Source organism: Apus apus, chromosome 7, assembly GCF_020740795.1.
Source record: "Apus apus isolate bApuApu2 chromosome 7, bApuApu2.pri.cur, whole genome shotgun sequence".
NCBI lineage: Eukaryota > Metazoa > Chordata > Aves > Apodiformes > Apodidae > Apus > Apus apus.
In genome coordinates, this window is record NC_067288.1 from 12,785,506 (window position 1) to 12,812,766 (window position 27,261).

Genomic DNA, 27,261 nt, shown 5'->3' on the forward strand with positions numbered 1-27,261 from the left:
CGAGCAGCGTTCTCTCCCTTCCGTGACCGCTGCCGCCCGCCGCTGCCTGGGGTAAACCAGTGCGAACCCTCACGGCGCCCTAGCGCCGGGCCCGGAGCGCTCCCGTCCTGCGGGGCACTTTGTCCCCTCACCCTCCGGGGCCGGCCCTGGCTCTGCCGGAGCTGCCCCGGCCCGGCGCGGGGGGCGCCCGCCCACTTGGGCGTTGCTGCCCGGGCTGGCGGCTCCGCCTCCTCCCGCGCTCCGCTCCACTCTGGGATTGCGGGGAGCCGGGGGAAGGCGGTGGCGGTGCGGACACCATGGCTCGTGTTCTGAGCCGGGACCCGGTGGACATTGAGGTACCCACTCGTCCTGCCGGGACGTGCGGCTGTGGCTAGCGGGAAGGGGGCTCTGCCCTGCGGCTTCGCTCGGGCCGGGAGCACCCAGCAAAGTTTGGCTGCGCTAGGAAGTGCCTCGCCGCTGTTGCCGCTTGCTCGCCAGCGGCGCCCGGGGCCCCGCTCGGCCGTGCCGCCTCGCCGGGGGGTGGCCGCGGGCAGCCCTGGTCGGGGGCGGCTGCCGGGGCGACGGGGACGGCCCGAGGCTCCGCGGCAGCTCTCGCCCCGCGTCCCCCTCTCTCTCCCCGGTGTGCGGGGCCACTCCACAGCCGAGGGGTGTGTGGGGGCGGCTCCCGGCGCCTCCCCCGTCTCCTCGCCGGCCGCTGTCACTCCCTGCTGGCGAAGTCGAGGGCTGGGTCTGGGAGAGCTTCTCCTCAGTCCCGGCTCTAGCAGGTGACCTGAGGGGCAGGGCTGCTCAGGTTGCCTGCAGGGGCCGTGGCTTGAGGAGATCCTGGCAGGTGCCAGGCCGGGCCCTCTCACAGCGCTTCATGGCCTTGACCGCAGTGTCGGCGGTGTGCGGGCCCTCGGTTCCTCAGTGCCCCGCTATGGGCCAAGCTCAGCTAAAGTACTGCACCGTGTCTCCTGGGAGTAAAGCAGTTGCATGGAATGCTGAGCAGGATGGCAGAAACAGTGCTCTTTCTGCAAGTGGCTTCCAGCACCTGTGGCACTTATCATTTTTGTGTGTCTGGGAGCTTGGAAGTAGGGTTTGGACGTGGCTTGGTGCAAGGCGGAGGTGAGGTGGAGCGGGACCAAGGCTAGTGCAGTGTAACGTGGTGAGCTCCTGTTAGCCAGGTTGCATGGCTGGAGCTCAAGATTGCTTTCCCACCACCCTTCACAGGACCTTGCATATGGTTGTAAGCTTCAGCTCTTTTAGAAAGTCTATTAAAAAAAAACTTGTGATAAGCTATCTTGTAGTTTGACAGTCTTGTTCCAGCCTGACCCAGCTTTTTGCTGTGATAAGGCTTGGAGCTTAAAATTTTAGGTTTAGGGTAGGCTATTGCAGCTCATTGAAGGCCCACCAATAATATATAGGCTTGCACAGAGGCAGCTTGAATACACCTCTAGGTCAGTTGTGACTGAATTTTATCATCAGTTCTCGTAGTGACTTTTTGTGTCCAGTCCTTTTCCTATCTGAGCTGCTGCTCAAAACACGACAAATGTCCAGAAATGCTTTTACAGATACTCTGATAAAACTGAAATATGGAATGGATAGAAAAACCAAACTATCATAGAAGTCTTCCTGGCACTTAGGGAGCCACTGTGTTAAGAAATCAGTACTGTCTTTTACCAGCTCTGTGTTTTCAGAGCAGCCAAATCTGGGATATATCTTAAAGTGTTTAAGTTAATTTTCCTTTTACAAAGGCTTGATTTTAGCAGTACAGGTTTTTTGAGTACTCTTCTCAAATTTTAAATGCAAAATATTTCTGGGATTACATTGTTTTACATTTCTAGATATTAATGAGTCAGTTTCAAAGAACAGTGTATTATGCAGGATCCTGTGTTGGTAATAGTGTGCAACACTGCATGATTTAGAAGACTGATGGATTTTGAAAGTGACTAATGTTTGCTTTACTGTCAGGTTGAAAATATAAATCTTGGTCTATATCTTCCTGTTGTTTTTGTTTCCAGCACTCATTGAAATTGGCAAGGAAATCAAATCAGTTAACTTCCTAAACAAATTGTCCTTTCCCCATCTGTTTGAATAAATGTAATATGATTTGTCCCCCATATGAATGTAACAATAATTAGTGATAGTCTAATTTCAGCTCTCTTGGTTGTTGGTTTTTTTGTTCGTTTGTGTTATTTCATTTGTTTGTTTGTTTTTTGTTTGTTTGTTTTCCTCCCCACTCTGCATGGAACATTTGTCTTGAGGAAAAAAAATATGAAAAAAGTGTCTTTTTGTTTGTTTGCGTAAGGGGATGTACATGTTACCTAAGTCTATATCATTGCACATAAATATTCTTAGAAATGTGATTGTTAAGCAGAGAGGCCTTATCATCATGGGCACTCGCAGCACAACTTGAATGTTTTGGTCACTTTCTTGCCTGCAGTATAAAAACTGAATGAATTATTTCATTAAACTTATCTATGTAGTTAATGACTTCATTACATGAACTCAAAAGTTCATATAATTAAATATTAAATATGACCTTTGGAGTCTTGGTATTACTTTATAATTTATTTAGAAACCTAAGGCTGGATAAAAAAGACTGATATCACAGGTTCGATGAGAGGCAAGAATCTGGGCTAGAAGTAGCTAAAATCACAGCCAGTTCTCCAAGTTATTTAACAAAACAAAAATTCCAGGAAGTTGTCCTTGAATAATATCATCCCCCTCGGGTGGCTTAGCCAGCAGCTTCAGATCCTAGGCATCCTGTCCTTGAAACCTTTTGGCCTAGCGAGATGAAGAAGCTGCGTAGATAATCTTATTCTAAAAGTCTGCTTTCAAAATTGTGGAAGAGTCTTGTGATTAAAACACAGTCTTCTCAAAAAAAAAAAAAAAAAAAAAGGGGGGGGGGGGGGGGGGGGGGGGGTTGTTAAAAAAACCTAAAACAAACTCACAAAAACCCAAAACCTAAACCAAACCAAATGCAAACAACTACCAAGCAAATCTATCAGAGTGTGCTGAGAATATTCTGCAGGTGCAGAAACTCTAAGCAAAAGGAAAAAGCCCATTCCAGAATAGCTACAGGTGAAAGCACCTACCTTGGATATATTGTGCAAGGACTTGTCTTGGCTTTTTATTTATTGCATCTCTAGATCTTGGTAAGAATCTTTGAAATCTACAGTATGAGGACAGCATTTCCTTTCTAACTTGTAATGTGAAGCTGGATGTTAAAAGTATGTTCATACTCCATATAGTGTTTACATGCTTCATACATACCTTTCTCAATGATAGTCTGGGAAAGAAAGTTTTCCTTTTTTTGCTTGTCTTTTTTTTTTTTTTTTTTAACTTGATTCCTTATTATCATTTTGTGTTAGCCATACATAATTTATCTACTGGAGGTTTCCCAGTTCTTTAAAGGATTAAAGTTTTCAGCTCAAGTACTCAGAAATTAATGAATGACAAAACTGTGAAGTACTGCCTAGAATCTTAACTCAGTTTCTTGAGTTCGTGCAAGATGACACAACACTGAATGACAGTATTTAATACTTTTCTCTGCATGCTATGCCTTCCTGACTGCATTCCAGTGTTTCTCGGCATTCGCTCTAATCACCTAATTCAGTGGTGTTGGAGTGGTGATACTTTGTAGCTCTTTGCCTTCTAGTTTACAGCTAGTGGGAGCAAGACTCCCAGCTTTCCGTCCTTAACTGCATGTCAGCAGAGGAGAGATGCTTTGCCACCTAAAACATTGGCAGTAAATTAACACCATCACTCCAAACATACCATAGTATGAAACATCATTACCTTTCTTGCAGTAAGTGGAGGGTATGTTAGTGTTCCACAGATCTAACTGAATCATCTGTTGCATATGTTTTTAAAGGGGAGCTCTGTGTTGATGAATGGGTAATTCTTTGCTGGTTCAGCAGCTGGGTACCTGATTTGCTGTCACAGCTGTGTCCAGATGAAAGGTATGAAGGGCCAGAGCCATGTTCTGAAATAGCTGTTTAGGAATCGCCTGAGAATTACCAGGGTAAATTTGTGGTGTTTTCATGTATAATATAACGAACATTGTCACTCTAATTGTGTCAACCTTTCTCTTAATTTCACTGTAGAAAGTATAGATGGCTCTTAAATCCTATCTTTTTGTTTGAAAAATTATTATAAAATGAATCCACATAGCTTTATTTGGTTTACTTTAGAAAGCTAATATCTACAAATATTAGAAAGCTACAGTCCATTGTACTCTTGTTTTGTTGTGGTTTTATCCATAGGTATAAATAAGTTGCTGTTGCCTATTGTGGACAAAAGCTTTACAAAGTACATTAACCTCAGGGCAAAGAGGAGTGTTTATTAAGGGCCACACATGTGGCCATTGGGTGCTGACCTTAGGACACAGGAGAGGCCAGGGGTTCCTCAGGGTATGTGTGTGTTATTTTCAGTTTCTTCAGCAGTTTCTTCAGTTTTCTTCACTGCTTCCTGAGGGCTTCTAATGAGGGGGGAATGAAGTTATGGGCTGTTTGAGCAGCTCACCAATGGTGCTGTCAACACCCCTGAACTCATGGTGCTGCAGCTCATTCCAGGGTCGGGCGGGTGGAGGAACAGGACTTCTTGTGCCGTGCTCTCTGCTGCATACAAGGGCCAGCTAGGAAACATGTCTAAGCCTCAAGTTTCCATGCTGCTTCAAGTAGCAGTTTTGATAGCAGTGATTTTTCTTCTTTCCCTGGGATCTATACTTAGTGGGTGCTACGTAATGTGGGCTATGATAGCAAATAAGTGCATTTGCTTGTCGTGTTTATTCTCCCAGTACAAATGGACTAGAACAGTGAAAAGACTGCAGGGAGCAAAGGTAGTGCCTTGAAGATATGTCTGAGAGCTGAGCTTAGTGTTCTCTAAAGGGGGAAGCAGGCAATGAATGAAAAATAAAGAATAGTGTAAAAGCACATGAAACTTCTAGCAAGATAATGGGGAATCGTACTAGTCAGCTTGACTTACAAAACTGTCAAGCAAAGGTCATGTGAATAAATAGCTGAAGCTAGCTTTCTTTCATCTAGGCAAAACTTTTACTTTAAAAAGTCCCAGTTATCACAGTGTGTGTCTCTGCTGTAGGTACCTACCAGTTGCTCGAAGTTCCATAATAAAGCTTCAATATGCAGGGGTTTTTTTTAAGTTATTGCTTTATAGCTTGCAGTGATGTTCACATGGCTGTTCCAGATTTATGGCTGTCTAGGGTCTTTCTGGGGTCATTTGATGAGCAATCAGTGAGAAGACAAGAATTCCTGTTTAGCTATGTTTGTTTAATTAATTTGTCAAGCATTTTCATTGTTTTAGTGGTTTTATTGTAGTAAATTCTTAGCTGAGTGGAACAGCAATTACAGCATGATTACCAAGACCGTCTGTAAGGTTATAGACCACAACTATACTATCTAAGAGAACTGGACAATATGATTTACTCACCAAGTTAAAACCTAGTCTGGTCAGTAGGAAGGAAAGTCTTCTGTATGAAACATTTTATCTTTTCACGTTGTATACGCAAATCCTGTTGATGCTCAAAGAGTTATGTGCTTTCTTGCCTCCACTGCTGATAGTCTGCTAAATTGTAGCACTGAAATTCAGTCAAATTATCCAAAATAACACTTGGGGGGAAAGAAGTCCAGTCTTGTGCTTTTCATTTACCTTTGACTTTTGAGTTTTAATGTTACTCATGAATTCAACTTCCAACTTTTTCCACAATTTTAAAGATTTACTCTTTTCATAAAAGGGTCTTTAAAATAAGATCTGCTCCTCCCATCTTTTCTCATGGCTGGGATTTGAGAAATACAGGCTGCTATAAGACTTATGATAAATGCCACTGCAGTTAGCAACTCTGAAAACAAGAACAAACTGAGACTCCACTTTCCTTTTTGTTACGTAAATGGATTTCATTATGATTTTATGTTCTAGACTGAACTTGGTTTTTATTCTTCTGCTTAGTGTTGCAGCTTTTAACAAAGGAAAACTACATGTTGATATAGGAACCTTAGCTCTATAAGGCAGGATTTTGCCCATCAGATGTGACGAGTGCAGTGGAGCAGGGCAGTCTCTAGAGAGGGATTCAAAAGGGTGCTGTTTCAGCAGCAGACAGAACATGCAGTTTTGTGTGGAACTGAGCAAGCTGTGGCTGTATCTGATGGACTGGGACTTCCTTAAACCCAAGGTTGCACAGCTATCTCCATCCTACAAGCTAGTCTACATGCATGGTGCAGTTTGTGCACCCAAAGGCACATGCTGCTGCTTGTCAAAGGGATGCTTTTTAAAAACCAGCTGTCCATCCTATCCTATGCCATTTTGTCAGTTGCAGTAAAATGAGCCAGGGAACACGGACATAGCTGACACTGAGCTGGGAAGGCACTTTTACATAAAATGTTGAGAAAAGCTAAAATTCCTGGTGACTACAGAGAAGCTGGATTGAATGTGGCCCGTTTGTTCTGGCTACGATAACCCTTTGACAGCACAGAGTTCAAATAAAAAACTGCTTTCTCTCCCTTCCTGGTTGCCTGGCAACCTCCCTCCTCTTATTAGCATATGATTTCTAGTCCTTTTTTATTTCATCAGTACAGTGTTACACACTCTGCTCCTTGCCCTGTGCTGTTGCCTTTGAGAAGAGCAGGATTTCTGCTTTTATATGAGACTTTGGCAAGTATGTGATTTGGCAAAGAAATCAAACATTTGGGATTAGGAAACCTTTGGCCATAAATGTATTATCAGAAGCTCAGAGGGTGGCGTTTTTGTGGGTGTGTTATTCAAAGTCTTTTCATTTTCATTTGCTGTCACTTGTATAGTAAGGGCAGAATTCTTCTTGCAGATTAGCACAGCGTAAATCTCTGGTGTCTTTACGTGTGTAGGGCATCAGTTTGTAAAATGTGCAGAGATTGGCTGCATAGATCTTGGTGGGCATTTTGTTGTCCTGGTCTGTATCTGGTTCAAACGCAATGCCACAGTTCAAAATGTAAATATAAAACCCCCCAGATACATCCTGGTCAGATTTGGACTGGGGAAGAAAACAAGAAATAAGTGGAGGAAATGGAATGATCTTATTTTCTTCTTACAATAATGCTTATTAGAAATGAGAACAATTTTTTGCCTTCAAATTGGCCAGATGCATTATTTTATGAAATAACAGGAGATTCAGACTGGGTCTTAAGTTTAAATTGCCTTTTTTTCTGGTCATAGACTTACAACTGTAAGAAATAATTGAAACCTTTTTATTATTGCAGATGGCAAAGAACATAGGATTCAAGTGGGCAAGCTTCTTTAAATATCGTTAGGAAAAAAAGCACCAGCAACAGGAAAAATCAGATGACACAGTAAGGATGAAATGCCAAAACAAGTACACTTGGGGATGATACAGATCAAGATATGTGCACGAGTTTGTTTCTCAATATTATCCAATTCATAAGCTATTGCCTAGCTAAGTTGTAGTAGGATTACCATTCTTAGCCCAGATTTACCTTAAAGGGATCTGGTTTTCCTTGCAAGCAGGAAAAATGCAAGAATCACTTTGTCAGGCAATTCTGATATGTACTCTGTCCTCGAGACAACCCAGAATTCACTGAGTAACTTCCCAAACTGCTTTACAACTGAAGAGGGGTTTATTCCCCTTGGAAGTGCATAATCTAGATGACTAGCATGTCTGTATCAAGCCCATATTTGAGACGGTCTTAGGGTAAATGGGGGTTCCACATTAAACAGTGGAAGGCTTTCGTCAAAGCTATGAGATGTTTTAATTCCTCAGATGTTAATGTATTAGCACACATTTTGAGTGGCTGGAGGGGGCTTAATCCATCTGAGAGTTGTCAGCTGTCAACCTCAAGTGGCCAGTTCTCAGGTCATGCTGTTCTGGCTGGGGATCAGAAGAAATACATCCAATACCTTTGATGGATAGTCTTGGAACAAATGAAATAATCCACTTTTCCAACATCCTTGTTTTCTTATGCTGTGGACTGAGTTGGACAATTTAACTTTTGCTCTCTGTCAAAATGTGTAAGACCTTCTTATGTCACATCTGGTGTTCCACCATGATCAGAGAAGCCTCACTAAGCCAATGTGGAATTTTGAGTGTTTTTCAGCATTTGAAATTAGGATAAGCCCACCTGTGAAGTACTATGGTTTTAAAAATCCTTCCAGTATTTATATGTATAATTTCAGCAAGATTTATTAATATGGTAAATATTCATATATGTGATGCTGGTGTTTTATTTGTAAATTTAAAGTGATAAACACAATGAAACTTGAAATGCCAAGCCTTTCATCTCTGCTCAAGCTAAGGTTCAGTTTTATTTTCTGTGTGACATTTGCTGCCTGAAGTGTTACAAGTGACTTGACCTTAAAATTACACTTCTTTTAGTTCATTGAAATTGTTGGCCTTTCCAGTTCAACTTGACACCAACAGTGCAAATGGTAGAAGGCAGACATGCTTGCCTGTGACTTTGTTTGAAAGCTAATTAAAAAAATATCTAAGTGTTGAATCGGAGTATTTCCATTTAGATGGGATGGTAGTGATCAGTTAAAAGCAATCATGGTGCATTCCAACATTTAAATTTTAATTTTAGGTTCAAAACCAATTATATTTGTAATGAAAGAGGGAAGCGTCTAGGCAGCCAAACTGTCTGATTTACAAGTCTTGCTGGTGTATGCAGTTTTTAAAATAAATGTACCTGTGCACACCACTTTGAGAATGTAGAAATGAGGTGGAAAAATGAAAAGTTGATGTTAGTTAATCTCTTCTTCCTAATGATTCACTTCTTTCTAGTGTTAGTCATAAGAGCAATGCCATTAGGTTTATATTTATTATGGAGATTGAACTCTACAGTTTTCAGATGGGTTGTTCTTGTGCCTAATTTATTTATTAACATATTGCTGCATACTTTCCTTGGCTCTTTGTTTTGATTTTATTAGCTGCACTCTGAGAGGCCTTAATTAAATTGAAACTACTTCTGTTGGAGTGACCTATCCTGGCCAGGGTTTTCTTGGTCAACAAAATGTGTTACCAGCTTGGAGAGAATAAAGCAAGTTGCTGTGTAGGAGATGCATCACTGAGATTTCGGCTACTTTTTCCTAAGATGGGGATGTTTGGTTGGGCTTTGCACTCTGCACAGGGCTGTCTACCCAGTCTTGAGAGAGGTGTTCATAATGCCTAGTGACATCTTAGTTCATTAAGGAATGATGATAATGTGTTTTGAAGGGAGCCCTTTACGATCTTGAGATGAAAGGACAGAAGGCAGGACATGTGCTTCTGGGTGAGGAGAAATGGGTTGATAAAATATGTGGAGGGATCTAGAGGAAAGGAGAGCTAAAATAGGCACTGCAAGCAAGCTATTGCCAAATTTAACAAACCCAGTGTTTTCCTTGACAGCCACTGCACTCTTAGCATCTATACTGGCACCTAGCTCATTAGTATATACTTGGTTTTCCCTTGATTGTGAAGGGCATTCTGTGAAACCCAAATCCATTCTACGCTTAACAATAACTTGTCTACCTTCCCATCCAGGCATGTCTAGCAGCCATGCAAAACTCCAGAATGCATGTGTGAAAGTAGGTAGAAGTGCTAGAATAGGTTATTAAAAATGTAGACCCATATTTGAGTAAAGAAGACTGGAAGTATAAAAAGAGGTTTTACACCTGGAAGTTATTATAGTTATTTAGATTGTGGGAGAATAATAACCAATTGTTTTCTAAGATGTATGACACATTTATGAAAAACCTTGAAGGATAAATGGATCTTTTTAGTATGCTACTTCCACAAAGGACTCTATGAATAAAATAATAGTGAGAGAACTCTCAGTGGATGCTGAATACTGCTAATTGATGAAATTATTACTTATTACACTGCAACTGAACTCTGCTTAGAAACACTATTTTCAGTATGATTTTTTGAAAATGACAGCTGAAATGTAAGAGGCTTTGTATTGAAAATGAATAGTGATAATTTCTTGATATCTTTAAAATGAAGGATATTTCAATGACAGTTAAAACTGAGAGGAGTGATTTGGTTGTTGTTTTGTTGTTTTTTTGTGTTTTTTTTTAAGTGCTCAGATAATGCAATATTGCTATGGAAAGAAAATGAACTTTTCTGAAATCAATAAAGTAAACTTGATGTGGATTTATGAAGCATTTAAAAATAATTCTAAGTATTCTTATTTATAATGAAACAGTCAATTATTCGTGTCAGCAGTTTTCATATTATGTCACATGTTAAGGTTAAAAATTAGGTTTGTGAGACAGGGTGTAGCCATCGCATTTAGGAAAACTCTAGTTGTAAATTAAATCAGCATAGAAAAAGTACTACATCAGTATTCCATTACTTACTGCTCAGGACAAAAATGGGAATGAGGACCAGATTTGGCTTAGGTTTAGTACTAGTGAAATTGAAGCCCCTTGCTCTTCGTGTGTCATTTTAGGTCTATGTACTCTCAGGGAATGTTACCCGTAATTGGTGTGAGGATCTGTGTGCAGCGCATTGTGTGTAGTGTAATATTTTGGAATGAAACAACAGGTGCATAAAAGTTCTGATTACAGTCTTAACACATTTTTTCAGCAGTGTTAAGAGGTATACCTCCCTCCTGGTGAACCTCGGCAGTCTTCAGAATCTGAGGGACATAGTAAGCTTGTGTAAATTAACTTACATATTTGCATGTGCATGTGTGTGTGCTAATGGTGGGAACACAGGAAGGGAGATTAAAGGTGGTTCCTAGAGTTACTCTGTTTCCATTTTAAAGCTGATTGATATTGCCCTTTCCCAGTTCCAATTGAAAACACCAAAATTTACAGATTTTAGTAAGCTTGCACATAGTTCTTCAAAACAGATGGAAGCTAGAGAGTGACAAAAGAGTTGGGAGGAAAAAAAAAATCAAACAAGATAACCACAACAGAAGCTGTTCTGGAGCACTGGTGGAAAAATGCAGAAATGAAATGAATACAGTACAGAAAGAACGGGGGGAAAAAAAAAAATCTCAAAAAAACTGGTAACTGCTGAGTAAAATGTCAGCAGTACCCAATATTACTGACTGCTGAACGGCCAGTTCCTCTTTGTTAGGGTATGATAAGAAATAGTTTTCAGAAGAGTGTAGAATATTAAGTAAAGCAGAGTTCCTTGCATGCTGCTAAACCTTGGCACCAGGTGAGGAGATAAGACAAATTGATTTAGAAATCCCAAGTAACATTTAGCACAAATATAAAGTTAACTCATTTTTAACTCCCAGCGTAATATTCTCTATACATCTTATCAATAGGCCCATAGTCAAAAACATATAAGCAGTTTTGAAAGTTGGATCAAAACTCTTTGAGTGTTGGAGCAGTGTTCTTGTAATATTTGCTTCTGTGATTGTAGCTGAACAGCTGATTAGCTCAACTTCACCTGGGTTTGCCTTTCTAAAGTATTTTAAAATAAGTTTTCTATGTAAGCATGTGACATAGTATGATAGATCAAAATCCAAATGTTTGCTGGTATGTTTTTAAATTGGACAGCCTAGTCTGTTTATAATTTTTTTTAAGATTATCACCCCTTCCTCCAGTCCACACATTCAGCAATATTTAATGTCAATAAGATTTAAAAATCAAAATTGTTCAATAAGAGTGAAGAACTCCAAGGAATCGCCTTGTATTACCTATTATCTATATATATTGCATTGTCATCTCTAACACGTGATGCCCTATGTACTTCTGGAATGTCATATTTCATGACTTAAAGGTGTCAGCATAGGAAGCATAGGAACACCAAGCATCTTCAAAAGAAGATAACGAGATGTTAAAAGGAAAAGGAAAAAAAACCTGCAAGTTTTATCTTCCTTACTTGTATGAGCTCTTAAATTTTATTGCTTAAAATTGACTATTTTTTTCAATTATCAAACAAATGTTTGATGATAATCTAATATGTAACTTCACATATCAATCCCTTACACCATTGTATTAAAAAGTTGCTACTGAATTTTTTGTCAAAGATTACACATTAGTTGCACATAGGTAAGTCTACTTCTGCTTCTTAATGTTGCAGCAAACATTTAAAAGTCAGTACTGATCAATGGTTGGCATATTCTTGGAACAAATACCAATATCCATGTGTGTTTCAAGCACTGAATGTACTAGATCTTTTGGATACATATTGTCACTCTCCTTGCATTTCAGGTTCAGTTATTGGACTTTGAAAATCACCTTTTAACAAAGTTTTCAGAACATTGCTTTGCTCAGCTAAAATTAGTTCTGCTGATTTTGCCAATGATTAAACTTAAAGCAGTAATAACTTCTAATGCTAATTTCTCTCCTATAATCAAAAGTCAGTAGAGCATTAACTTTTCATTAACTGACATGTCTCTAATGCAAGTTTGGTTTTTGGTTAAGCAAACACTCACAATTGAGGGTTCAATTAAAAGGTTCAATAATGGGGATATAATGGCCTATTTTTGGTTTTGGCCCTAAGTTTCTTTCCAGAGGCAACTGAGCTTGCTTTCTCTTTCAGTCTGTCTATCTTCTTGCAGAAAAGTAGAAGCGGGATGTAAATTTATGTGTATGATAATGATCCATTTTGCTGTGAGATATTCATTAAACTACTCTCCTTATGAATGACTAGTTACAAATGTTAGTATTCCTCATATAATAGTAACTTGATGTGCAAGCGATCCAGGCATAGATAAATATTACACTGAGGGAACAAAATCTTCTGTTATACCTGTGATGCAAACCTAATTGTTTTCTGAAGCTACAAAGTTTGATTTTTAAAGAAGGAAGATATTAATTTTTAGGAAAATGAAAAAAAGTCTCCCTGAATGTAGTGGGTTTTACAGACTGGAGGCTGTGCATGTGCTTATTTTTAAAGTAATAGCAGTTGTGAAGCTAAGAATCAAGGCTGGGACATTAATTGCCATGGTTTTTTTGTTGTTGTTGGTTTTGGGTTTTTTGGGGGGTGGGGTTTTTTTGGTGGTGGTGGTTTTGTTGATTTTTTTTTTTTTTTGCATTTAGCCAATTCATTGGATGATTGAAGACTGTCCAGATAGAGAGAAAATGTATTAAAATGTTAAATGTAGATGTACAAGGATAGCTGCACCAAATTTTAAAGGCTTCTGTTTTTAAAGGCTATAAACTAAACAGTTATTCAACAAAATGAATACAAAATAGTAAATTCAAGTTTGAGTAAGTCTGTGAGAGCTGTACTGACCTGTAGCTTCTCTTAATTTGCTATGTCAACCCTAACTGGTTTTGAGGTAGAGTATTGTTGATAATGTGAAAATGTGATCTTATCACAGAATAGGATGTTCCTGGAGGAGCCTCAGATCTGAGAACTTCATCTTACAGTACAGTGAAGTTTGAGCCTGCTTCAAGTTGTGTAGCTTTTAATGTACACGTACTTGTGTTTCATACAGGAATAATTCACTGAATGCTGGGATATTAGTTGGTACTTAAGTAAGGAGGGTGAGTATTCACTTTAGTTTCCCCTGTGAGGGTCAAGGTGCTTCTGCAGAGTTTAGTTGTGTGAAGGAAGCAGCATGGAGAGTTTCCAGCCTCATTGTTTACCACCCAGAGCTGTTCCAATAGAGAGTAGTGGTTGGTACCTATGAGAAGCAAGAACGTGGGTTTTTTTGCTTGTTTTCTATTTTAATAAACTTTCTAGATTTTGCAGTAATAACTAGTATTAATAGGCTGCTGCGGTAGAGAAAGCAAACTCTTAACCTGAAAGTTACTGTAACAACAAAATTTGGTAAACTGTGTTTAGGATTGTGTAATTTTGCTACTTTGTTAATCTGTAATGCATTAACAGCTTATGTAACAAAGTGTGAAGTTTACCGGTTAATGTAGACATTGTAACTAAGACTCTCCTGATGATTCTGGGACATTTTGTTATAAGGCAGTATTTGCATAGTGCAGGGAAGTCTGAGGACCACGAGAATCTACAGTTGTAAATCTGTTCTGGAAACCTTACTTTCTACGTATCTAATGAGGGATCTAGGACTACATCTCAAGGATTCCCAGTATGCTGTGATGATATTACAGGATAAAGGATAGTCTTACTAAATATTAGAGACTGTGCAAGGAGTGCAAGAAGCTGAAACGTATTTGTTCTGATATAGAAGTAGTCTGTCTTGTAGGAAAAACTAAAGCTTTGTGGAAATTAAAGATGCAGATGTGGTATTTAAGTGCTGTGTGACAGGCAGTGGCCCTGTTGGTGCACAGCAGGAATACGCTTACCACAAGGTGATCCACTGGCCTTTGAATTCTTACTCTTTTTTGGGACTCTAAGCTTGTGTGGCCCAGAGAATAAATAAGTCTTGTGATTAAAAGTTGAGTCTTTTGCTGGGTGTGCTTGAGCTCCCTCACTTCCCTCCCTCCCTATATGTGCACAGGGATTCAGGTTCAGGATTGAGCCGGTTGGCTTCTCAGCTGCTGTCTCACAGGAGGCTGAATCACTGCTGCTCTTCTGGCATGTTTCCTAGTCACAGACTGGCTGTCTTTCCAGAAAAGTGAAGCCCTCTCTTTCATCTTTCTGGACCTTGAGGACTCTGGTTTGAAGAGATAGTAATAATGTAAATTGCTGGTTCTTAGGCATGGCTTTGTTGAGAGAGAGTTGTGGCAGAAAACCTATCTGGTAATATACAAATATAGTTCTTCGGTAGTTTCCCTTCTGAGTCCCATGCTGTTCAGGCTCCTCTCTAAATTGGGTTCTCCAAAGGCTGACCACAGTATTCCTGTGATGTCTGTGTTCATTTCATGTTTCATCTAACTTCTTCTGGCCTTCTGCCTCACAATTAAACCAGGCCTGAACTACTGTGAAAGCAGTGTTTTTTACTTTTTGGGATTTTTGGATGAATTCCTAAAATGTTACACAAACTGTTTGTAAAGATTCTAAAGAGTTCAGATCTTCAGTAAGGAAGTAAACATTTGACAGACTTATCAATTTATGAGATATTCTATCATACATAAGCATGAGGAAGAAACTCACAGCAGTTTCCCATATATTTAAATAAAGAAAAAAACCATACAGCTAGTTTCTGGAAAATGTGACAGAACAGATACTTATTTTTTTAAGTCTTGTTTATCTTTCAGTGTTGCAAACTCTCCTGTTTGAATCTAACTCTTATTGCTTCATGCAGCTTTCCAAAAGGCAGAGTAGATGTCAGAAGTAAAATGTTAACTAGGCAATTCAATTAAGATGTGAATAGAAGGAGTTCATGCCTTAGTAATCTTTTCCTTAACTAACATTATTTTTAAACAAAACTTACTATTCTGGGTCATCTAGTCTAATGGAAACAAATACTCCCAGATTGAGTTCTTTGGTCTTTGACTAACACTACTGAAATTAGTTTCATGGTCAGATATACTAGAAAATACAAGGGGAAAAATCCCAGGTACTTCCTCCAGCACATGAACAACATGAAGCTATTGGAGTGTGTCCAGAGGAAGGCCATGAAGATGATCTGAGGGCTGGAGCACCTCTCCTACAAAGACAGGCTGAGAGAGTTGGAGCTATTCATCCTGGAGAAGAGAAGGCTCTGAGGAGACCTTATAGTGGCCTTCCAGTACCTGAAGGGACTATAGAAAAGCTGGGGAGTGACTTTGGAAAAGGACATGAAGTGATAGGAAGAGGGGCGATGGCTTCAAACTAAAAGAGGTTCAATTAGGTTAGATATTAGGAGGAAATTCACAACTGTGAGGGTGGTGAGAGACTGTGAACAAGTTGCCCAGAGAAGCTGTAGATGCCTCCTTCCTGGAAGTGTTCAAGGCCAGGTTGGATAGGCCTTTGAGCAACCTGGTCTAGTGGGAGATGTCCCTGCCCATGCCAGGGGGGTTGAAGCTAGATGACCTTTAGTGTCCCTTCTAACCCAAACCATTCTTTGATTGTTTCTGTCAGTGAATTAACACTTGCATAGCTTTGAAATTAATTGTTTAGGGTACTCATTACTCTCTGAAAAAATATGTTCTCATTATGTTCATTTGGTGAACATATGTATCTTGCAATACATTTAGTGTTACTTGCTGTGAGGGAGATTACAACTCTTTTTAAGGAAATTGGGTAGATTAATGGAATGGTGTGGGTTAAATTGCTCTCCACATGCATTCCCTAGCATGCCTAGTTTAATCCTGAACTTTGATTGATATGTAAAAAAGAGGTTAACTGAGGATGCTCTGTGAAGCAACTGGGATAAACCAGGAGATAACCTGTGTTTTGCAGGGGCTGGGCTAGATAAATGAGCTGTGTGCTAAAACAAATCACATAATCCATGGGACCACCTTTTATGCCCATAATCTTAGTCTGCATGTGAACAGTTGCATTTTCAGCAGCTTCACTGCAGCTGTATCTGTATTGATCTGTGGTGAGCTTGAACAAGCATTTTGGAGCTGTTCATAAGAAACTTCCACAGAAGCTAGAGAACATAGACAGAATCCATGAAAAAAGCAAACTATTATTTTGTCTTATTAAGAAGTCTACACGGTTTCAATACTGCAACAACTGACAAGGTTTATTTGGTTTGGGTTTTTTTGTGGGTGTTTTTTTTTTTGTTTGGTTGGTTTGGGTTTTTTTGTGGGGTTTTTTTTGAGTTATGTCATACATTTTACAAAGACAATGCTAGACTAGCAGGACTTTTTGATGACTTCCTTGAGGTCACTGCAGTCCCACCTGTGATGTAAATTGTGCTTTTTTTCTTTACACCATACCTTCTCTGTCTGCCCTCCCTTGTTTCCCCCCCCCCCCCCGCCCCACTGGTGTTGAAGTATTCCTATAAGCATAGTGCTTCCATAACTTTATTTTGCCGAATATGCATATAATTAAAAATTAGATTAAATTACAATAGTTTTAGCTAAAAGGGTGGTTTTATGAGATGGGAATAAAATGGGACTGACACTTTTAATTACAAGAAATTTCGATACCAGAAATTTATGTTGAATCACTGCAGAGCATGTGCTAAACTTAACTTAATTTACCTGAAAATACTGTATTGGAAACAGGACTCCCAACTGCAGAATGTGTCCTATCCTAAATGACTGCTTTGGAATTATTTATTTTGGAGTAATATTAATTCAAATTCTAGATAAATTACTCATTGTAATATAACATGCTGTTTTAAAACTTCTACAGCCTTTTCATTAATACATGATAGTGAAGATTAGAGCTAAGGTGCTTTTGTGTGTGTGTGTAGACTTGTTAATCATAGCCTTTAAGTAGAAGCTGAGCAATAAACATATTGAATAGCTTATGGCAAGTTTATTCTCATAAACTGTTACTGTGTTGGCACAGATCGATATAATCATTTATCACTAATTTCTCAAAATTTAACAAATGTAGCCATGAATGCTAGTAATTCTCAATGTACATTACATATGAGTAGTTTATAGCATTTAGGATACTTGCAACCTAAATCAATATATATATTTGCTGTAATGAATATGTTCCCTTTTGGAAGAGGATGTATTAGGGAATTAAATAATTCTTTAATATTTTTTAGCTTCTAATAATCTTTTGTCTTTTAAAAGACATAAAATAAATAATTGTCATGGTTTATTATTAAATGAATTCCTTAAGGTTGTCATATTTGAAGGAGTCATCTGCAGTATATGTTGAGTTGCATTCTGTAGAGACAGACCAGTTGGCCTGCTTCCCAAAATGAAGTCTACAAAGTAATCTATGGAAATAATGAAAGAAAATTTAGTGCTTTGGTGGAGCCCATAATCTTCCTTGTTGTGCAAAGCTGCATGCTTAACTGTACAGTGTGTGTTGTGCAGCTGTGACACAAGCTTGTACTCCACATGGGCTGCATTTACTTCTGTGTACTTCCTCATAGCCCTGTTTCTTTCTTCATCAACGTAGTACCTAAACGGATTTCTACAAAAATAGAGCAGTTATATTCTGATTTGTAGCCATTAATAAGAATAGATTTATATCTGCTATGTTTTTAATGACATAAATGTTGCCTTTAATGTAAAACTAAATACATAATTCATAAGTTCCTCATTGTGATACAAATAGCATCTTAATCTGAAATCCAAAGTTCATTGAACTCTGCAAAGTGATGCGTTATGTATCCACACCCTTCATTGAGGAACTTCAGTCTTGCTCTTTCAACATCTGGAGAGATCAAACAGCATCTTATTTGGCATGAATGGGAATTCATGTAGCAGAATAAGCATGGAATTGGGACAAGCAAGAGCATAGAAGCTCAAATAATTCTCCTTACCAATGAGCTCTCTCCTAGTCATATAGCTAGTGTGTTTGGGAGACTGGAGGTACCAGGATTCCTTTCTTGCATGTCCTTGGTGGTTTATGTTTGTTTAGTTGGGTGCATACATTAAGTGCCAGTTGCAACGCTCCCTCTAGAACTTTCTTCTCAGTAATTTTCCACTTACTGTTTCACATACCTGAATTTATTTGTTAAATTTACTAAATGTGTGGCTAGCCACAAGCTGCAGAAAACCAACCAGGGAACTGAAATGAATAGGAAGAAAACACCCTCACTAATCTTCCTTTCTGACAGTTTAACAGACCCCAAAGTACTTACATTACTTTCCCATATAGGCAGTTAACTTTTGAGCAGTTCTTAAACACCAGGGATCTCTAGATAGAACAGCCACCTTGGTCAGCACTCCAAGATTTAGGCATATAGTATATTATTTAGGTAGTGGGAATATAAGCTTTTTTTTTTTTTTCTTGTGTATATGATTTAGTGTGCTCTGTGCCAGTTTTATTTCAGATTTAATTCTGAGCCATGCTGTGCTACGTAGTCCTTTTGGATTTCTGCAACTGTTGCGCTTGGAGCCATGCTCCTGCTGCAGAATTCCAACAGGAGCAAACATATGGGGATCCTTCCGTCCTTGGCTTGCCCCACCATTTGTTCCAGGTTTTAAACCAACTGGTGCGGTACCCAGTGGAGTACATCTGTTACAGTTTATTACTAGAAATTTGCAATTCATTTCAGTTTGCTAAAATAATTATAATATTCATGGCCAAGAGTACTGCATTGAGCAATTACAAGAGAGAGTAGGTAAAATTTTGCTAAAGTGTATGTGTGATTCAGGATGAACTGCCTGGTTTGGGTGATTTGGACACTCAACAGCCTATCACCAATGAGTCAGATGTGCTGTGACAGTTGAGTTCGATCATCTTGAGAAATTAAAGTAGCAACTGAGATGCTGTAAGTGATATCCTTTATATGAATGTCCCTGTTCTGTTTTAATTAAGAATGAAATAAATTAGCATAAACCACCACTGAATGCATTTGGTTGCCACATCTTGCCTGAGGTACTCAGCTGGGTAACACCCAGAAATGGAGCATAGGCTTTACTGCTGGAATTGCAGAGCAGATCTGATTGCACCCTTTAATTCTTGCTGAAAGTCAACAGCATGTAGGCTGCTAAATAATCTATACTCTTTTGAATGTTGTGACCCACCTTTTTGTCTGTTTGTGCTTCAGGCAAGCTGGGAGTCACTGTATTGGGCTATGTTGTTATTTCCAGGTAGAATTTTCAAAAAGGTGAGATTTCCCTTTTGTGGGAAAAATGGATTACTGATCAGTCCAGAGTAGGAATTAAAGAGTTGATTAGAATGCGATTCCTCTGTATTAAAAAAATAAAAAATAATAATAAAAAAAAATCTGGTAAACATCAACAGAATTAATACAATAGGTTATTTTTTTCATCATTATCATTCATTCAACCAGACTTAAAATAAGGAAGCATCCTGATATATTAATAAGCACATCATACTCGTGTTCATGTTCAGTCTCCATTTCTGTAAGTCAGTGTCACACATCCTTCGACATATAGTAACAGAATAAGCCCACCCTGTTCACCACAGGGGAGAAGTACAGTGCTAAAATCAAGTTGTTTTTTTTTTTAAGGAATACTTACAAAACCAATCCAGGAGTTACAACCAACAATATGCCTGTTTTGGTTCTCCATCACAGACCTGACTCTGGATCTGTCACTTGCACGCTGTTCACACTCACCCGTTGGATTAAACGAAGACAATCTTGCTACGGAAACCTGTCATTTGCCTGATGTGAAAGAGTTTGGGTTCCAAAAAGCTGATTTAATTTTTTGAGTTACACTAGTATAATGAAAGATGTTACAAACCTCATTCTTTCTGTGTAACCAGACCACCAGTGTCAACTAAAATTACAGCTGCATTCTCAGTATTTGTTTGTGTCCTTCAAATAAAAGCATTGTAAGAGAAATTAAATAAACTCATCAGCTCACTAGGCATAAAAGCAGGTTCCTGTGAAGGGGAAGCTGGAATTTATATGGAAATCATGAAGCATCCAGAAATAACCTAGATCCTTTAAAATATTTTTGCTTGTTTTGCTTTACAAGTGTTACTTAAAGAAATATAACGAAGCAGAATTTTGTGTTTCTGTATGCTGTACATAAAAACATCCAGGAATGGAAACCATTATTGTGGCCAGTAAATATAATTCTTTTGAAGCAGTCCTAGAATGTCTTTAAACACTCAAAATCTAAGTGTTGTGGACAATACAAATCTAAACATATTTGTATGGAGCTGGACTATAATATTAAGTAGTTGTGTTTTGGTTTTCCATAACAGGTAAGTAAGTGTATGAGGTGTGATTTAAGAGGCTTTGAACTTTTTGGAAGTTTTATCTATATGAAAATATTTTCTGTTCTCTTTCTATAGAACATTCTGGCTTTAAATCCCCGGAAACAGATGCATGCAACTCTTCATTCAACTGCAGCAAAGAAACAAGTCAAAAAGCAATGGAAAAGGAATTCAGACAAAAGCTGTTCAGTAAGTGCACATTTTTATTGCATCTGTAACATACAATAACTCATTGAGACTGAAATTTCAGTTGTGTGAGAAGTTAAAATGAGTTTCCTGTGTTGTTCAGTAGCCAAATTCAGCTCCCAGTTCTGTTCCAGTAGATACAAAGTTACTTTGTGAGCAGCTTTTCAGAATGGAGTGCATGCCATACCTTTTTACCTTTTTTTGATTTAGTAAGTCTTTAATGCAACTTTTTCCCCTTTTGTTATGGAGTCTGATCCCTCTCAAGTATCAAGCAGTATCACAGCTGGCTGATAGCCTCCTGAGCCTCACAGAGCCACTTGCTCTCCCTCAGTAGCCAGTGTCAGCTGCCTCTTCAGTACCCTGCAGGGCTGTTGCCCACTTGCTCATTTTCTTTCTTTTTTTCCAAGAGTAGCACTGGGTAGAAGAGCACTTCACTATTTTATTTTTTTTTTCTGAGACTTTTAAAGGTTATTTTATTTCAGTGCAGAAATAGGAGAACCCATCATGTGTGTCTGTTATATACATATTTATGTATACATAGAGCTACTTAGATGTGTACTATATACATGACCATATGTATATATGTTATATGTAACTACATAAAGCTTAAATTTAAAAATGGCTCTGTTTGTTAAATAATGTGTTGTATTTTTCAGGAAATAGGTGGCTTTAGAATAAAGAGTTTTTCATGATAAAGTGTATTCAGTATTTCTGCCATTAGATACCACTTCTTTTTCTAGGTATTCAGATTCCTGGTCTCAGTGTGATATTTGACTAATCCTATCAGACTTTGTCATCTCTTTGATCTTTCATCCAATTAGAAGGTTTCTAGTATTTTTACTGTCTCTCTATGGATTCTTATTAAAAAAAAAACAACAGCAAAAAAACCCACACCACAGAACCCAAATAAAAACAAAAAAAACCCAAAGTGTTCCTAATTTGCTCAAAATTATGAAATCCAGTATGACCAAAAAATACTTGCTGGGAGGAGCAACCCAGGGAATCAGCATTTCAACCATACTTTAGTATGTTTGCGTTTCCATAGAATCTTTATTTAGCTTTTAGCTTTGTATTCTTTTAAATCTGTACTGACGCTGTCTTTGCAGAATTACTGTTGAAGGGAAGGTGGGAGTATGAAAATACAAAACTAATTAAATTAACAGCCCTCAAAACTCTGAACAAAGCTGCATCTGCTGAGGCATGCAGGCAGTGATTTTGTAATGTCTAATACACTTCCAGATGGCATACTTACATATTTCCTCAGAATAATTACACAAGTGAAATTTTAACAGCTAGCCTGCTCTGAGACACTTTGGGTTGCCCATTAAATGAGTTCTGAAGTTAAAACCTGATGTCGATATCTTTCCTCAACATTAGAAAAGGCTCAGTTATGCTTTCAGTGAGTGCTATTGTTTATTTACTGTGTTAGCAACCAAATTTTGATGTAAAAGTGATTTATAGCTGTATGTGCAAGATCAGTTAGCTTTCCTTCAGAAACTTTAGCTCAGTTATTTAGATCAGAGTAGGTAAAGTCTTTATTGCCAAGTCACCCTTAGTAACAGTGCTAAAACTAAGCATTAGCACTGGTTTCTTTTGAGTCACGCTGAAAGGTGGTATAAACAGATCTCACTAGTCTGTGTGGCAAAACAGAGGTTCCTGTTGGTCAGAAGAAATTAAGAGTAGAGGAGTTTTGAGATGGTGATACTAAGTAATCAATTTACAGATTAAACTAAAACAGCTAAATGAACTATGGATGCTGTGATGACTTGCTTTGATTTCAGGGGTTTCCTAGGTAGTTCAGGATTGGTTAGACATCTTATTTATATTTTTTGTTTTCCTACTCTCTAGAATTCCATTTCTGTCTGTATTTTATGCTTTCTGACATTTAATTCATGAACTAGCTGGGCATGCATTGTGTGCATTTGCATTACACCCAACACACTGAATTCCTTGCTTTTTGAGTAGGGTTTCTAAGCATTATGGGACAGCTTCTTTTTTTTTACCTTGTAGATGTGTGGGTTTGTTATTTTAATGAAATTCTTCTCCACTATTTTTATGAATTCACTTGTCACTAGAGAATTCAGTAGGATATTGTAGTCCAGCCTTTTTTTATAATGAACACTTTGAGGTACCTGCTAAGGATATATGAGATGATGATACAAACTTGCCTATGTATTCAGACTGTCTTCAGTTTCTGCACTTAGAAATAATAGTAGTAATTGCTCCAGATGGAAGAGTTGGAAGTATTTCAGTCAGAGAAGAAAGGTGAAGAGGAAATGGAGTTTAGATTGGTTTGTAGTTAATTGCCATAGCCTGTAAAAGTATTGATTTTCTGGCAGTAGTAGCATTGTTCTTTGTCCTTACATGTGCTAAGCCAGATCAGCATTGTGCAACAAGAGCCTCTCTTCCTTGAAGAAAATCACTTTAAGCTCAGCAGTTTTTTTGCAGGGACATTGCTTTTGGACAAAGGTCTTTACCTTTTCTATAGTTCCTTCCAGCCATTAGAGAGAACTAAATTCTTCACCTCGTCTTTTTCTGTGCAACGTGAAGGTGCAACTACTGGATTGCTCTGTGCTAACTCTGGAGAGCGGGATTTGCAATTCAATGCAGGATGTAACAGATCATGTAGCTCTTTAAATTCAGAGGACAAGGTTGCTCCCTAAAACAGTAGTAAAAGTTAGCTATAAATTTCAATCTGCTTTTTACTTTGATAGTGTTTCTGTGGTTGTCACTGCTATGTATGGACACCTGTAAAAAGGAATACTTTTTTTTAAAAAAAAAATGTAAGGATCTCTTAGTTACAAATGTAACTAAACGTGCATATAAAAATCTGTAGATAAGATGATTCTTCCTCAACTATAATCCATTTGTTACTCTACATATTGACTACTAGTGAGATGGGAAAATGCCATGTGATTTTTGTGCCCAATCATGTATCACAGTTACAGAATAATTGAGTTAGCAGTCCACAAAAAACCCTGATGGGTTGAATCAGAAACAGTGCACATTGCAAACAAGTAGATAATAAACCCAGTTCACCCAAGGCCTGAAATCAGAAACCTTAATGAAGAAATGCTTTTTCAGTAAATTGGCCATTTCTAGGCATCTATTGATGAAAGATTATGTATTTATAAAATTAAAAATAATCCCAAATACAGTAAAATAGAGAACACTTATTAAAGGAAATCAACTCAATTATCTTTAGAATCTAAACGTATAGTTTACCTTTGCAAATATTTATTTTTGTCTTCATTGCGTATGAATATGCAAGTTTAGCTCATTTCTGAATGAATATACAATGGCAGATGTCTCTCTAATCGCTGCTCTATTCAAACATTAATTGGTAGAACATATGTAGAATTCTACTAGTCTGAATAGGTATAGGATAGCAGCAGTCTTTTTAATCACATCACTATTCAACCACTAATTGGTGTGATGATTAAGGGACATTAGAGGGAGCACTTTGACATCTGATTCTTTGAACTGATGTCTGCTCAGGCTGCACTGCATTCATCATGGCCAGACTGACTTCTTAAATAAAACGCTCTGATTCCCAAATGTGGAAAATATTGCATTAGGATCTATTGAGGTGATTAGGGAATTTGAGAATGATTCTTTTATTTAACTAGTGATTGACTGTATACGCACAAACTATTCGTATGAATAATACATGGGTTACTGAGTATCAGAAAGAGCTGAGAAGTAACATCAAGAGATTTTCTCATTTCTCATAGTGTCAATAATTAAATATTAATACACGCTTTAAAATGTACCAGTTTAATCATTTAGCAGTCAAATTCCTACTCATGCATTTTTTAGATTAACTAATTACTCTGCATTTTCTCATATCGATACCATATGCTGGCATTTATAACTATTTTACTGAAATAAAGTGGTTTACATTTTTATATATGATATCACTTATACTTGCTCTAAGAAATGCATATAATAATCCTTAAATTTTCCATTTTATTTTAGTTTCAATATCTTTAGGTATTTTCCTTAGAATATCTCAATAGCTCCTAACTTGCCTGACTGCTACAAATTAATGCTTTTATGCACATTTTTTGTGCTTCAAATTGCAAATACTAGCTGATGGCAAGTTATGCCACATCCTTTTTTAGTTCATTAAAGCTGAACAGATCAGAGAGTAGAGGTAGGATGGGAAACAATCTTCACTGCTAACTTTCATCTTTTTGGTTTTTAGACATGTATTTCTATATATGTACTTTTTTTGTTTACTGCATGAAGATAAAGTTGCCTTCTTGTTTTGGTATATTAGACAACAGAATAAATAACAATAACAAGACTATTTCAGCCCCTCTACTCCCACTTTTTCTTTCTGTTGTGAGCCGTTGACTATACTGCTCTTTCACTCTTTCGTTTCCTCTCCTAGACTTCTTATATAGTGAAAGTCCCATCTCTGTTCTGTTTGGAAATCAATAAAATTAAAAACAATCACGAGAAATTATAAGTGTTTGCACGTTGTTTCTTGGAGAAACCTGTGCCATTGTGAGCATGTTCATAATTACTCACTTCAGATCTATTTATATGGTCTAAGTCCTGAAAGACATCTGCTCACTAGAAGTAAAAGTAGCTGAGACACCAATTTTAGTGTAAAGAAAGTAGTATAGCTTGCTGAATGTTGTATTTTAAGTAGGGTTGGTAGCACTGTGCAGTCTTAAGTTGCACTGAAGTGTTCATTACAGGACCCTGCTTGCAGTTTGTCTGCAACCTTGCCATATATTTGGACAAAATTTTTCTGAGTACTGGTCCATCAATTCTTTTATGCCTAAAATAAAACAGTCATATATACGTATAAAAAAATGATTTAAATATGAATGAACAGGTCTGGCAGAAAAGCTTGGTTTTGATCTGTTAACCAATCATGATAACATTATATTTAAAAAAAATCCCAAACAGTAGCATCTTGATGCTTTTGAAACAAGAATGTGTAACAGGCTGGGGATTGAAAAAGTATGTTGGTACATCAGAACATTTTTATCCCAATGCACAGTCCCCGGGTGGAAAGCAGTTACTGTTCACCACTCACTGCTCCTTTGCTTCCGATATGCAGTATTCTTTGCTTACAATAGTGTCTTGGTTTCAGGAACTCTTAAATTTTCTGTGGTTCATCTCAGGAATTATTTGAGACTTTCATAATTATTTCTTTGCTATTTTATAATCTGATACATTGTTTGAATATAGTGTTGAAAATAAATGTAGCAACCTATCTAGTATTGTTATCAGAAATAATGTTTTTGGGATTCTTCAGTCTGCAAAAATGTGAGGTACTCCTTGGCAGAATAACCTTCCTTATAGCATGTGTGGTCCACATGGATGATATGGGAACTGGTGGGTGGTGCCATCTCTGGAACTGTGGTGTTGCCATGTTGAAGCATATTCCCTCTTAGTTTTTCTGGCTGTGTGCCTGTTCCAGCCATTCCAGCTGTCTCCAGAAAGCTACATGCATGTGTTTTCTGCAGTCACTTCTTCCATCTCAAATTAGTCCTGTTTCTTCAGCAAGCATCTGTAACAATCACTCAGCAAAACTTTCTATTCCCCTCTAATATTGACAATAGGACAGCAGCCTGCTGTTGCTTAACTGCTAGCAAAAAGCAGAGGAGGTTTTCTTCTATAGAGCTAAAGATGTGCATTCCATTTGAAAATTAAGTTGTAATTAATGTCTTTTTGTATTTTCCTTTAAAAAAATAAGCTGAAGATTTCTTGTTCATGTGCCATGTAAGAGGAACCTTATTAACATTGGTAAATCACGTAAAAAAAAAGTAGAAGCATCCAAATGGCTACTTGTATAGTTGCCTCAAGGAATATGCCTGATTCAGAAAAGACAAGCATGAAGGTAGATATTTTTTAAGTTGACAGTGCAACAGACAGTGAAAAGATAGCAAGGATAAAACCAAACCTTTATGCATCAAAGTAGCTTTAGGGAAAGGCAGTAAACTAATATCTAGTGTGCTGAGTACCTGCTATAGGGTTTCCACACAGCAGATTTGACTGTGACTGTAAACGAAATCAATCTAACCACAGAATCAAAAAAATGCAGGTTTGAGAGAATTTCTGGATTGAGACAGAATAAAGTATAGCAAGATATTTCTTGACAGATATTTGTATAACCCTCTTTGAAGAGCTGAAGATTTGTTGTACTTGTTTAATCAATGCAACAGCAAATTTTTCCTAAAATATAATATATTTCATTTGTTGAAGATCAAATAGCTGTCTTGTCCTTCTACTTGCAGAACAGTTTAAGATTGTTTCCATTTGGTACAAAATCTAGAGTATTAGAAGGTTCTTGTTAGATATCTTTCCAGACAGTGAACACATTGAAATATCCCATGATGTGCTGTTCCTTCTGCAAGAGCATTGGATGGTCTTCTATTCAATTTATGTCCTAATTTCTGAGCCTCCCATTTGTCTTGATTTTTTTTTTTTTTAGTTCTTATCTTGCCTTTTAAAATGCTTAACATCTCTTACTTCCCTGTTTATCTTATTCCATTAACATGATATTG

The 27,261-nt window shown here is 38.0% G+C and overlaps 1 protein-coding gene across 2 annotated transcripts in view; it reads left to right on the forward strand.

Annotated features, from left to right (window-relative positions):
- The first annotated feature begins 236 nt into the window (after window positions 1–236).
- Window positions 237–27,261, forward strand: part of DPYD (dihydropyrimidine dehydrogenase) — a 335,213-nt gene continuing 308,188 nt past the window's right edge. For both annotated transcript variants that reach the window (XM_051624784.1, XM_051624785.1), the window contains exons 1-2: window positions 237–335; window positions 20,627–20,737. In XM_051624784.1, the coding sequence (XP_051480744.1) occupies window positions 297–335; window positions 20,627–20,737 (150 nt within the window). In that variant the 5' untranslated portion in view covers window positions 237–296. The remainder of the gene's footprint in view (window positions 336–20,626; window positions 20,738–27,261) is intronic.